Consider the following 13,798-nt stretch of genomic DNA (forward strand, 5'->3'; position numbering starts at 1 on the left):
CAACACATCCAGCCAGCTGGACAAAGTCTAGTCAGCCTGAAAAAGGCGGACAGAGCAAGCACAGTATAAAAGGCCCTTGCACCTCTGCTCAAGGAGACAGTAGGAAAGCTAGATCAGTGACAGAGGAACACAGACAATCATCAGTGCTCTTTAATGCCACCATTACCCTTTATTATAGCGCAAGGTTTTTTGACATAAAATATGTATAATCAATCCTGACAAGCAGTGGTGTTCTTGGTATGGCTAAATGAAGGGTAGCCTGAAATTCTTGACGATATATTTTCTTAGAGAAGTATATTTTATTGTTGGTACATCATGCACAATTTAAAATTATCTCCTATTTCCATATAAACTAGATAGCCGACCGAGCATCTATATTACACCCTGTATCCAACTCCACAAAAAGCCGAATGTCGGGCTACTGCCTGCTCATAATACTACAACACTGAGCACTGCTAGTGGAGAACTATCTTATGAACTATCATATTATGATAACTCTATTATGAGGAAGCCATCTTGATTGCGAGCTATCTGCTTGAAGAGAATTGACTAGAGATGATAAAATAACAATTGAGGTTAAACTACACCTGGCCAAGCGAACTTATTTGTATTTTGGTAATTTGTAACCAATTTAAAAAACCATTGCTGTCAACAATTTAAAAAACCATTGTTGTCAAGCCATTACTTGGTGCCAATAACAAATATTAATTTTCATCATTGTTACAGCCCAACAGACTGTTTCAATACTTTTGATTAAGGATTCTTTGATTAACTCATCAATTCAATGGCAGTCAGAAATCTAATCATTATTTTATATTGCATAGGCTCATCAAGGATAATTGCGGATGTGGTGTTGGTACATAGTATATAAACCAACCAAAGCTGTATGTAAAATGGCTTATTAACCAGTTGACATAAATATACATAAAATAGAGTCTACATAACATCTAGTGCAAAACAAAGTAATAATAATAATCATCTCATCATGGCGACCTAACTACAAATAATAATAATAATATTAACTTGTGCAAAAGACTATGAAGCGCAAGCCATTAATGTGAGGATAAGTCGAAGGGGCTGCAGGACATCAAGTGAGATACGCCATGTTGTGTTACAAGCACCATAAGTTCAATCCCTCTCTTCCTTTGCTAATGTCAGTTATTATGAAGAGTGCAGAATATAACAACTAAGTGTTATTAGCAAACGCTAAATGAATGCATAGAAAATGATATGAGAAAATTTCTCAAAGATGCGCATCAAATGGCTAAAAAAGGTCGGTGGATGATCTTGTAATTTCGATAAGAATTCCACGTTTAAATACATAAAAAATAGCCACCAGCGACAATAAACTAAAACAGATTCATCGTAATTGCGTTAAACGAAAACTCCTATGATAAGGCTGGCATGACAATCAAAACGATAGTCCCTTTCGAGCTTTTTAGTAGTGAGACGGCTTCTTCATGAGTAGCCCCTTCCAGCGACTCGCCGTTAACTGAAACAATCCTGTCGCCTCTTTTTAGACGACCATCAGTTGCAGCTGCACCCTTTTCAAACACAGTTTTTATGTAGATAGGCAGGTTGCCGTGGGGGCTACCAAAACCACCCACAATGGAGAATCCAAGACCCTCTGTACCCTTGAGCAGTACAACTTCCTTTAGCTCAGCTTGGCTACAAAACCACACAATATGCTGAAAAGAGTGATGACACATCCAACAGGAAATACTATACAACGGGTTGCAAACATATGTAATAAAATAGCTTATAGTAAAGAGAACCAGGAGTAACATTGAGGAGTAACATTGAGGAGTAACATTGAGGAGTAACATTGAGGAGTAACATTGAGGAGTAACATTGAGGAGTAACATTGAGGAGTAACATTGTCGGACGGGTATAACTGGAGTATCTCAGAACCTGCACGCAACCTCAGAACCTCTATGTATGCATGCATACATGCATGTATGCATGCATACATGCATGTATGCATGCATACATGCATGTATGCATGCATGTATGCATGCATACATGCATGTATGCATGCATGCATACATGCATGTATGCATGCATACATAGAGGTTCTGAGGTTGCATGCAGGTTCTGAGATATTCCAGTTATACCCGTCCAACATTGTCACATCTTGATTAAAGGGATGCAAGAAGTGTAAATACCTGTGAGCTACGCTTTCCTCACCACTCTCCTCAGCACTTGTATCTTCTTCAGAGGCTGGTGCCACCTCCATGTTAACTGAACCTTTGGATTGTTTGAGAAGTGCTACCGCCTCCTTATGCGTCATATGTTCTGTTCCTTCCCCATTAATGGACAGTATCTTTTCTCCGACCTAACAAAGCAAATAAGCTTGTACTTCCTTCATAAAGGCGGAACCTTAAACGCAAGCCTACAATAAATATGCACGAGTGACAAATAAGAAAAACTGAACACTCACAGTGACTTTAGAGGCAGCCTGGCCCTGGGCATATGCAATGATAACTGGCTGATCACCTATCGGAGAACCAAGACCTCCTGCTATGCTGATGCCTAATGCTCCATTTCTGTCCTTTTCTAGGGTAACTCTTCGTCTGCCGAAATTCATACTTGGTCCTGTGATACAAACGACAATTTAAATAGAGCTGTCTGAGTAGTGGTGACCTGAAGACGGCTTTTACATAGCCTTGAAAATGTTCAGAGAATAAAGAGAATAATCAAGGAGGTCTAATTTTGCTACTAAAAGGAATATTCTATACAATATATTATTGTAGAGCACGAAATATTAATTACAAACCAGACAACATTTAAATCTGAATGAGTGTTAGAACTTGTAACCAATGTATGAATTTAACTTTAAAACAATTACAAACAGCAGAAACACTATTCTAACAGTATTCCATGAACAAAATCATGAGAGTAAAAGTAATTACTATTTCATGATTGGACAGTATCGTTTTTGGACAGTAAACAAACACATTTTAAAAATAAACTTTCTATAATCTGCTTAAGAAAACAGTCCTGGTCTTATTAACAGTAGCAATTAATATACCAGTTGAGACTTCTTATTTTGGCTTCCGTCATTATTATAAACCATAAAATTTATTTTTAATTTTATAACAAATGAAGTAGCTTATTTTGCTTGCAATACACCGATGAAACAAAACACTGACAACAACATTGCAACTGTGCTTCAACAACCTCTAGAAAACTAAAATAAATATTCCAAACAACAATCATTTTCATGTATAAAAAATGATGAAAAATATATTCAACAAGAGAAACGTATCTAAATGTAACACATGCATTCTTTCCAACAGACAGGAAGCTATGTTGAGGAACTTCTTATAAGTGTTTTACAACAATACAATATGGCTTTAAACATTGAGCATAGACGTTGTATCCATTACTTATTTTACACAAATGATGCGCAATAATCAATAGAGCAACTTATGAGAGAATCTCATAAAATGCTACAAATACACTGATCAGACAACTCCTTAAAGGAATTACACAAGTTGTTATTGATACGATACCTGCATGTCTGGTCTCCCATTCACTTTCACTCCCCCTTCTCGAACTAGACTGAGATCCTAACTTGAGTCTCCCAATGGTCATCTCCACACGACCACTTACATTCTGTAAAGATAAGTATTAATAACTACTTGAATGAGATTGTAATGACAAATTAGAATAAAAATGGTCTGAATTTTATTTCAAAGACTTCTTAAGACGACAAGTTTCAATCTTTTCAAAGTTCTGAAGACATTAATTGAATGCGTGTTTTTTCTCAGGCAATTTGAATTGCTACTGCACTACAAGCTGCTCGTATAAGTAAAGTAGATTTTGTGATAAAAATGCTGCACCACTTTAAAATTTCCTCTCATATTTGTCATGAAGAACAATTTTATATGATAATTTCTTAAATAATTATATTCTATTAATGTCGGCCAGTGTCAAAGATACTAAACATAAAACTATTTTGCCTTTTACAAATACCTCAAAATTAACTGAGTTTAACAGCCATCATTTATATAAACAGTTATATATAAATTTATGTAAACAATTTTATATATATTTATATAAAATTAATCCCGAGTGATTGGCATTTTATATAGATGAAGCGTGTAGCAAACGAAAGATATATAGATTTAGCAAACAATATATTTCTACAGTAATAATCAAATGGAGATATGCTACAATTGAAATACTAAGCCAGCCAATCAAACTTGAGGAAGTTTAAACATCTACTTTGAAAGATTTTGTGGAATTTGTTGCATCTGAAAAGGTGTTGACTCTGAATTAATTCGATGGTTTAGGTCTAAGAGCCAAACTATCTCTCACAGTTTTACACATTTCTATAGCAAACATTCTTATGAATTAACTGGTCTGGGTAGCTAAGCGTTGTTTCCAACCCCGATGAGACAACTCCATTTCTATACACGCTAAGATCTGTAGGTGAAAAAATATTCCCATGTAGAAAAACATTTATCAAACACCTACCTGAGTTTGTTTGATGAATCTGTTCAAAACTGAAATGTTATATTACTGATAATGGCAGAGATACAACAATTTTTGTGACAACTTTTTCACAAAAATACTTTATTCGCCTTTTTGTATTGTTATTGAAGGTTGCCGCTATTTACAGTATAGCTACAAGCTACAAGGCTACTATGATGACCGATTTGAAAATATATTTTTGTCATGCCACATGTTTAATGCATAAATGATATGTAGATTAAACAGCTATCCACAATCGATGCTACAAAATTGCGCGCATTGGCAAGTAAATTGACCAATGAGAATTGGTGTCGGTTTAGTCAAGGCCACGACATCTTTGATGAATTTCCCATAAATTATTGAAGAGTCTTCAGCATATTACTGATCTGTTATGGATAATGAACAAATTGTGATGCCGGCTATAGCATTTGTGCAGCTGATTACGCAAAAAACTAATTACATGTTAACGATAAAAATTAGCCAACTAGAAAAAAACAATTTACATTCATGAGATGAATTAAACAACTGTAGAAACTTAGGTTTTCAATAGACTTAATCTGATAAAGAATTAATCCTTGAAATTTTTCGAGAGTAGTCCCCAGTAACACCAGCAGCCTTTAAGTAAAAATAACTTTGTCCATATCTAAAATGTTGTTTGTCTAAAACTCATTAGTCGTTTCTTGAAGGTAAATCTCAAATACAATTAGCATATGCTGAAAATGAATTGAAAGGATTTGGGATTATGCTCAATGCGAAATCAAATCGACCAGCCAATCTCAACTTTTCAATCCCAATAAATTTCTTCTCTATCATCATATACTAACGTGTTCATTTCAACGTGACGCAATTTACAGCTATCGGCGGTATATTGGCGATGCGAACAATGCATTTTGTCGATATGTGGAGCCGTGACTTTGGCATATAAAGAAATATACAAACATACAATGGGAACTTCGATGGCTAGAACATAATTGATGCAAATTTGAAGCAAAAAACAATATTGAAAACTGGACAATGTTGTTTTTGAAACACGTATCGACAGATGACTTTTGTCGGCGTTGCGATTGACTGAGAGAATGACAATTCCCCAGCTAACAGAAACGCATTGTCCAAAGTGTTGAAGCCCAGCTGGTAGTGTTAAGTGAATTGGATTGGCTCTGACATGTTTGAACAACTACCCTGGCAATATTATTAGCTGCCAAAACAGCATAAGTGTATCAAAGTCAAAGAAACCAGTCTCAAGTGTCTACCTTGAGAATATTGACTGCCTCCTCCTGGGTCACTTGTCTCATGTTGTGCTCATTAACGCTCAAGATTTGATCGCCTTGTCCTAAATGGCCATCTTTTTCAGCGATTCCTCCAGGAACCTGTTGGAGATACACGAGATACAATAAGACATCCGCAAACAAGTATTCTGCAAAAAAATTCAAAGGCGTCTTTTGCAACACATACCGTAAACCCTCTAATGAACGTCACCTCTATTTGACCCACCCTGAGAGAAGGGTTGAAAAATAGAGCGCCAATGTCTAATTGAACACCACTTTCATTTGACTGCCACTTGGACCTTATTTTATTTTTACGAGCCCATAATATCAACTGATCAGAAGAAAAGTGTCCACAATATCATATTAATAATGAATCCTTCACATCAACGAAATAATAACAATTAATTTTTTTAAGTTTTATTTTTCATTCAAACTTTGAAAGCAACACAATGGAAATAATTAATCACTGTCTCAGGTTAATAACAGTTTTTGTTTAATGGAGTCTTGATACTTCAAAGTGCATGTATATAAAAAACAGTTTAAATTTTTGATGGTAGATGAATGACTAGTTTTAGGGTGAAGGTTGCGTTTAGCAAGCAGAACTTTACCACATTGCATTGGTGCTAAATGCAGCGCGTAAAAGTACTGCACTGCGAAAAAAATTATTTGAATGCTAATATCCACTAGTTCAGCATTGCAGAAGAAGAGTTGAGGTCAGAAGACATTGTTGAAGGTATTGGACAGCCAGAAGAAGCTTGCGCCATCGAAAGCCACAATCAGAATGCTGCTATCCGAGCAAACATTTTTGTTTTAAAAACGTTAATACTTCTGCATGTATTATAAGTGTGGTTCGTTTATATCACGTGTCATAATACTTATACATAGCTACTTTTAACCTTGACCATAGAACAAGTATTACAAACTATTTCATCTGTTCAATAAACTAGGCGGTGCTAATTTAAAAGAAAATTTCCAAAGCCACAAATTAAATGTTATATAAAGGCTCTATAAATAATAAGCAAAAATAACTCATTTTATTAAAGGATCTATAAAGAAACTACATCCGCAACAAACAAGGTTATAAAACGAGATTTATCTGCTCTTGCAAACTTATCAGACTGGCACTAACTTATCATTAATTGGCTATAAAAAAATAAAGATACGTGAATTAGACTGAAGAGACACACAAAAGAGATAGCAAGAAAAAGACAAACACAGTGAAGAGGTCCAAAAACTCACCACATCAGAGACAAATACACCGACATCATTCCTCTTGCCAACAATGCTAAGACCAAGACCTTTGTTAGAAGGTTTATGAAGGACAACAGAGAAGGTGTCTATCAGGTCTTCCTCCTTGTACTGTTCCTCATCTCTGAAGACTAGCATTGAGACTTTTACAGGGGTCTGTCTCAGGTACTGTATGACACAAGAGAGCAGCCGTGTTAAACAAGATCGATTGCTAAGTGGAACTGGTAGTCAACATATATGTAAATGACTGGCTATATGACCAGTAATGCAGAGGGACAGCGAGGTGTGACTTATCACCTGAATAGCCTCATCATGTGTCGCATTTCTTAGATCATTTCCACTAACTTCTAAAATTTGATCTCCGGCGAGAAGTCGTCCATCCCTGGCGGCTGCTCCCTCGGCATACACCTCATGTATTATAATAGCACCCTGAAATATATGGTCAGCCATAAGCCAAGAACAGTCGTGTGATCATGTGCTGCCTTTTCCAAGTTCCTTTCATTCACCTACAGCGGATGGACTAGGTCTCTATGGTGCACCAATAACACTATCGACACATGACACGTCTAACAAAGCCTTTCCAGTAAATAGTCAAAATCTGTTTGTCTAGAGCAGAATATCTGTATTGTCTAATGGGTGACCATATTATATATGTGTATATTGGCGAACCTGCTCAAATGAGTGTAAGAATATAAACAATTTTGGACAACAATGACAGCGTGATCATGTGCTGCCTTTTCCAAATTCATTCTATTCACCTGCAGCTCATGGACTAGGTCTCTTTGGTGAACCAATAACACTACTAACACATGACAGGTTCCACAAAGTCTTTCCGACAAGTAGTCAAAATCTAGTCGATCCCTTCAGGCTAATTTCAATTGACAGTTACTAAGTAATTTGTTTTGTTTTTGAATCACTGATCAGTCTAGCTGATCACGGTTGTTTGAACCATTAAACTAGGCGATAACTCACAAGAAGCGTGTCAGAACCTCCCACGATGCTTAGCCCGAGGCCTGTCTGGCCTTTGTCTATGAGTATCTCTATTTCTTCACCAGCTACAATTGGTCTCGTCAGTGCCAGTTCATCCTCGCCGTCGCTGCTCTCACTGCTACTGCTCGGTGCTGATGTCCCGCGGAGGCTCGCATTAATCAGCTGCCCACCTTCCTGATAGTCATGCAGTTCAGAGCTGTCAGGAGAACCTGGATGCTGTGAGACTACAAGAGTTACCGACCCTGTTTGGGCTCGCAATAGGTCGATCACCTACAAAGAAACGAATAGCCAGCCATTATTACAGTTGACACGATTTCACATCAGCAGGAAAAATTGGAGTAAGTAATGGCATCATATCTTACTTTGTTGTAAGTAGTCCCGACAACAGACACATTGTTAACTGCCAGCAACCGGTCTCCGACACTCAGCTTGCTCTACAAATAATGTAGTGCCATTAGAATATAAAATTCTTTATATACCAGCTAAATGACGTTGTTAATGCAAAGATATCTTTAGAGAACAGACAGAGCAACAACTCACTGAAGCTGCCAGTCCACCGGGTATGAGCGTCTTAATAAAGATGCCGGCATCTCCGGTTATGCTACCATCCATTATCGCAAATCCTAGACCTTTGGAACCCTTATCAAGTGTAACCTCTAGCAGATTGTCAAACTCCCTGAAGTCCAGTCCGTTTCCGAAGCGTGAATAGTTAGTCTGTGATTTGTCAATCGCTGCCTTCAGCTCTTTGTAATTGGGAGAGCGGCCTAGCCTGTCGTCTAAGTCGCTGTGTCTAGAATTAGAGACAGAATTGTGGCTATTAAATACTAGCGTGAAATATAGCTACACTATCCCTATCGGTATATCATGTTAGCCATGATAACCCAACTATGTGGAACAGCAACTAGAAACTAATTTGCCAAGTTCCCAACAGACTGACATAGGCTCAGTTGTATCCACCAAGCGGTGGGGGTGAGACTAAGACATAAGGCTATGATTCACTCACCTTACTAGGACTATTTTAATGTGATTTGTGTTGATGGAAGCGAGAATATTGCTGGCGTTTGTCGGTGGCTGCTTGTGCAGTATTTCTCCATTTACCTCCAGCAGTTGGTCACCGATCCTAATTCGGCCGTCTTGAGCAACCACCCCTTCATTATTAATGTCTGATACGTATAAGTTTGAATCATCGCCTATTAGATCCATTCCTAACTTTTCTCCTCTTGTTGTCCTTTTAAATTCTACGATATGTAATTCTCCAGCCAGCGAGCGGTATTTCCTTCGCAATTTCTCTGAAAGCAAGTGCACCAAAACCTCAAACTAAACGCAAAGAAGAAAACTGTCAGAGGCAATCAATCACACCAGACTTTACAAAGCAACAGGAAACATGAAATGCAGGAACATGTTCACATCGAGTGGAGACGAAACAGAGGTAAAATGAGTTGAGACAAATGAAGCTGAGTTGGAGGTGACATGGTGATGAGATGTCAAGGCAGAAGTGACATGGTGATGAGATGTCAAGGCAGAGGTGACATGGTGATGAGCTGTCAAGGCAGAGGTGACATGGTGATGAGCTGTCAAGGCAGAGGAGACATGGTGATGAGATGTCCAGGCAGAGGTGAAATGGTGATGAGATGTCAAGGCAGAGGTGACATGGTGATGAGATGTCAAGGCAGAAGTGACATGGTGATGAGATGTCAAGGCAGAGGTGACATGGTGATGAAATGTCAAGGCAGAGGTGACATGGTGATGAGATGTCAAGGCAGAAGTGACATGGTGATGAGATGTCAAGGCAGAGGTGATATGGTGATGAGATGTCAAGGCAGAAGCGACATGGTGATGAGATGTCAAGGCATAAGTGAGATAAAAACGACAGTGAAGTAAAGCTAACTTGAAGAAGTTCAATAGAAACAAGGTCAATCTAGACTCACTCCAAGTATAGCCAAACTCATCCTCTGATTCGCTATCACTCGATAGACTCGCTGCTGTAGTTGAAGCATTGTAGCTGTTGGTGGTTGTTTTGCTCAACTCTGATATTTGTCGTGGGTGAGGCTCTGCACCACTTCGCCCTGGACCGCTGAGCCTAGGACTACTCGCGAGACTGCCTAGTAAACAAAAGTGGCTATATTTATCAGTTAAGGTAAACAGAACTAGTAATTCCAGAAATGCACCCACTCAGTTTTTTTATATGTCATATAGAATGGAGATAGTGATAAGTGCATAAATAAGTTGATCTAACGTAACATTTTATAAGAAAAAAAGTGCTAATGACTTTTTTATGACGCTTGTATTTAGCTGTAGGAGAACACTTCAACTTGTTTCAAAGCAAAACAATGTTGACATTAAATTCAAAATAAAGTAGCAGTGCAAAGAATTAGCGTATAACAGGGAACATGGGTGGGGCTGCTGAACCGCCTTCTTTTCCTCGCTATGCTTTTGAAGCTTCATCAAGCATAAAAATGTACTATAGGCTGGTTCACACTATATCGCCGTATCTTGGCGTTGATGCCACAATACTTCAGCGATCGTCGATGATAACCATGTTCACACTATCACAACCCCATCCGTGTTTGCATCAGTGACATAGTGTTCTCATTTTTCTTTTTAATTTTTCGCAAAAAAAACTCTTTGTTTTCACGTGCTGGAATCAAATACTAGCCCTGCAGCGACTATCATAAACAGAAATAAATGAAACAGGCTATCGGCGACCGCGAATTACCATCGCCGAAATGGTTCACATTTGAAAGGCCGTCATCGATGCTTGGTGAAATATTGGGAAAGTTTGACAGCTGCAAACCTTCCTGACGTGTCCGCACTGCTTCGTCGATGCCATTGGTTTACGGTTCACATAATTGACGATGAGCGCCAAAAGGAAGACGCTGACCTACGGCGATATAGTGTAAACCAGGCTTAAGAATATGGTTAATTTCAAGCAGCCAAGATGGCATACAGTGATCTCTCGGTCTTTGCTGCCCTAGCGCAATGTGAATTCTATCACGCATGACATGGAAGAAGAGTCACCAAGGGTCCAAACATATTAAAAAGTGAACTATTAACCTACAACAAGTATCTTTGGTTCGCAACTAGATTTCCGAAAGAAACCTTGTTTAAAGATGTGATTGTGTCAAAAAAGTCGATCAGATGAAATTAAGACCAATAAAAGACTAAAACATCAGCTATAATTTGATGTCGTTTTTGTCTTTGTAGAATAACCCTGTCCAGAGATAGAAGCGTTTGAATGGGGCCAACATTTAAAACGCTCAGATTCGAGCGGGTGCTTCATTCGTGACGTAACGAGTGATACATGTAAAACGAGTCCACGAGCGATAAATATAGAGTCTCTTCTTTAGCCAATTACCAACACGAAATTTTTATATAGGTCGTAATAAATGTTATCGCTAGTAAAACACGTTGTCTGTGATCTCGAAGTTAGGGTTTTACCCAATTACTAGAGCGCACATAAACATCGATATTTACTGACTTAATTGACATTGTTAATTTACTGAATTACTGCATCGACACATTTTATTGACGAACAACAGAATTATAGCAATGCTTCCAGCTCCTGCGAAGGTGACTTTAGTTTTCTGAGCTTCGGGTAGGTAAAGTTTGGGGCAGACAGCGTATGGTTCGAGCTGACAGGCGTCAGCAGCGTTATATTGCAGAGGAAGATAGGAGAATGGAGGTAAATTTATCTTTAGCCTTGAGTCTCCTACATATATATACTGTTGTGTTTACATTGAGATTATATTTCCCTGTTTGAGACTATAATGTAACTTTCTGTGCACACGTGCGTTATACGTATGCGCAGTGAGTTCTTGCTACAAAATACACGATGTCGCTTCTTAATTAATCTATAGCGTCTAGCAATATAATGGCTTAAATTGATGAACAAGAATTAAATATACTAAAGGTAATAATTTAAGTACTTGTGAATACATTTACTAATTAATAAAATTATAACCTTTTGCTGTCACCAATCATCGTTTCATAACTTTTTTATCGTTTCACAGAGCTATAATATTTGCTTCAAATTTTCTTTGGCAGTTTTAGCTGGTAAATTAGATTCATGATTAGAATTTATGTTCACTTCTCACTTATAGAAAGTGAGGAAAATCGATTGATTAATGCTCATCTTTAGCTCCCAGAAACAAAGCTTCGAATTGTTGGCTTGGCACACTTATGTTTTTGTTAAACAATTATTCATTTTAAAATTAGCGTCGCAATCTAACTCCCAATTTGAAAGCTTTTAGTAGATACGCATTAAAACGACATATCTACGAATAACATATATATGTAAGAAATGTATTTCTTACATTTATATGATTGATTACAGGATGTTTATTTGGTGCCACCAGCCAAGCAGCTGTGAATCTGGAAACTGCCATAAATGGGAAAGAGGGACATGAATGTGTGCTGCACAAACCATGATATGTTTTGTTTGAGTTTGCTGCAGTAGATTAATTTGTCCTATTATATGAGCTAAAACTATGTGAGTGGCCACGACTTATATGGATATTTTTGATAAAAGCTTTATGCCAAGATGAAAATTATTTGGCTTGTAAAAATTATATAAAATAATATTGTTGACGATAATGCAAAACATGATTTGCAGAATATATTGAATACATCAAATACAATATACAGAATACAATAGATGAATTTATGAAATGTGATCAGAGCTGCATTGACAGGTACTTTTGCATAGCTCGACTCAATTCCAAAGGACCAAATAATAAGAGCTCAAAAAATTTTAAGCTCCACATTACCAAACAAGTACGTCTACGCCGCAAACTGCCAACCAGGTGCAAAACTGGCTTTATTAACTCTTTGCCAGAATCGGTGGATTGATTGATTTCAATAAAATTGATGTCTTGCATTCACTATTTTATTCAACTCATAAAACCATTTGTTTAGTACTTAAATCAACCAATCAAATGTGACCAGTAATTTTTTTCTACAAATTGATACTAATAATGATTAGATAACGTTGACTATACATGATTTTTTCAGGGATGCAGTTGGTTTCGCCATATATTCGAACATGTTTTTTTCAAAGATGCGACTTGATCATTTTATCTAATAACTAGTTTTCGGTGTTGATAGCAACTAAGAACTTAGCTGATACAGAGGCTGTGATGAAATATGTTAACTCAACGATCTAGTTACTGTAGACCGGCAGAATCGTAGTCGGTACTCAGATGTTTACACAGCATTTAGAGGAAACTAATATGACAAATTTTCAATTATCCTTATTTGAGGCGTTTGAGACATTAATAATAATGTATCTGTAGCTGAATTAAAAATTTTATTCTAGCCAAGATGAGCAAATAAAAAATGAAATATATGCCAATAGAGCAGCGTAGTACTAGACTTTTCTCGCAATAGCTGATGTGAATACGAGAGATAGAGACAGGTTGTATCACTAGTTACATCATTTTGAGCCAGTCTTTTTTTCTGAGCGTTTTTACCATGATCAATTGTTCTCAATTTTAATCTTCAAATATCTTGACAATGAGATCGCCTAACAAAGCAATCAACATTTCAACTGATAGACAAAAAAATACTCTCTTGTAAAATCAACCAAAACTTGACGCAATCACATCTTTAACTAGCTTGTAGTCTATTCCAGGCTTTTACTAGCTTGTAGTCTAGTCCAGGCTATTACTAGCTTGTAGTCTAGTCCAGGCCTTTACTAGCTTGTAGTCTAGTCCAGACAATGTCAATGAAAGTTATGCGCACAAGGCGTCAACCACAAGATTGACTTACAGCATTTTTCTTACAGTTAAAAAAATGAACAAGCAGGCCAGTCTGACAAA

At 37.4% G+C, this 13,798-nt stretch overlaps 1 protein-coding gene across 4 annotated transcripts in view; it reads right to left on the minus strand.

Annotated features, from left to right (window-relative positions):
• Positions 1 to 693: 693 nt before the first annotated feature.
• Positions 694 to 13,798, minus strand: part of LOC137394686 (multiple PDZ domain protein-like) — a 79,137-nt gene continuing 66,032 nt past the window's right edge. For all 4 annotated transcript variants that reach the window (XM_068081471.1, XM_068081463.1, XM_068081456.1 and 1 more), the window contains 12 exons: positions 9,911 to 10,084; positions 8,986 to 9,271; positions 8,523 to 8,772; positions 8,345 to 8,416; positions 7,965 to 8,252; positions 7,290 to 7,421; positions 6,984 to 7,160; positions 5,730 to 5,846; positions 3,516 to 3,618; positions 2,441 to 2,595; positions 2,166 to 2,335; positions 694 to 1,668 (listed from right to left, as the gene is read on the minus strand). In XM_068081471.1, the coding sequence (XP_067937572.1) occupies positions 1,389 to 1,668; positions 2,166 to 2,335; positions 2,441 to 2,595; positions 3,516 to 3,618; positions 5,730 to 5,846; positions 6,984 to 7,160; positions 7,290 to 7,421; positions 7,965 to 8,252; positions 8,345 to 8,416; positions 8,523 to 8,772; positions 8,986 to 9,271; positions 9,911 to 10,084 (2,204 nt within the window). In that variant the 3' untranslated portion in view covers positions 694 to 1,388. The remainder of the gene's footprint in view (positions 1,669 to 2,165; positions 2,336 to 2,440; positions 2,596 to 3,515; positions 3,619 to 5,729; positions 5,847 to 6,983; positions 7,161 to 7,289; positions 7,422 to 7,964; positions 8,253 to 8,344; positions 8,417 to 8,522; positions 8,773 to 8,985; positions 9,272 to 9,910; positions 10,085 to 13,798) is intronic.

This window comes from Watersipora subatra, chromosome 1, assembly GCF_963576615.1.
Source record: "Watersipora subatra chromosome 1, tzWatSuba1.1, whole genome shotgun sequence".
Lineage (NCBI taxonomy): Eukaryota > Metazoa > Bryozoa > Gymnolaemata > Cheilostomatida > Watersiporidae > Watersipora > Watersipora subatra.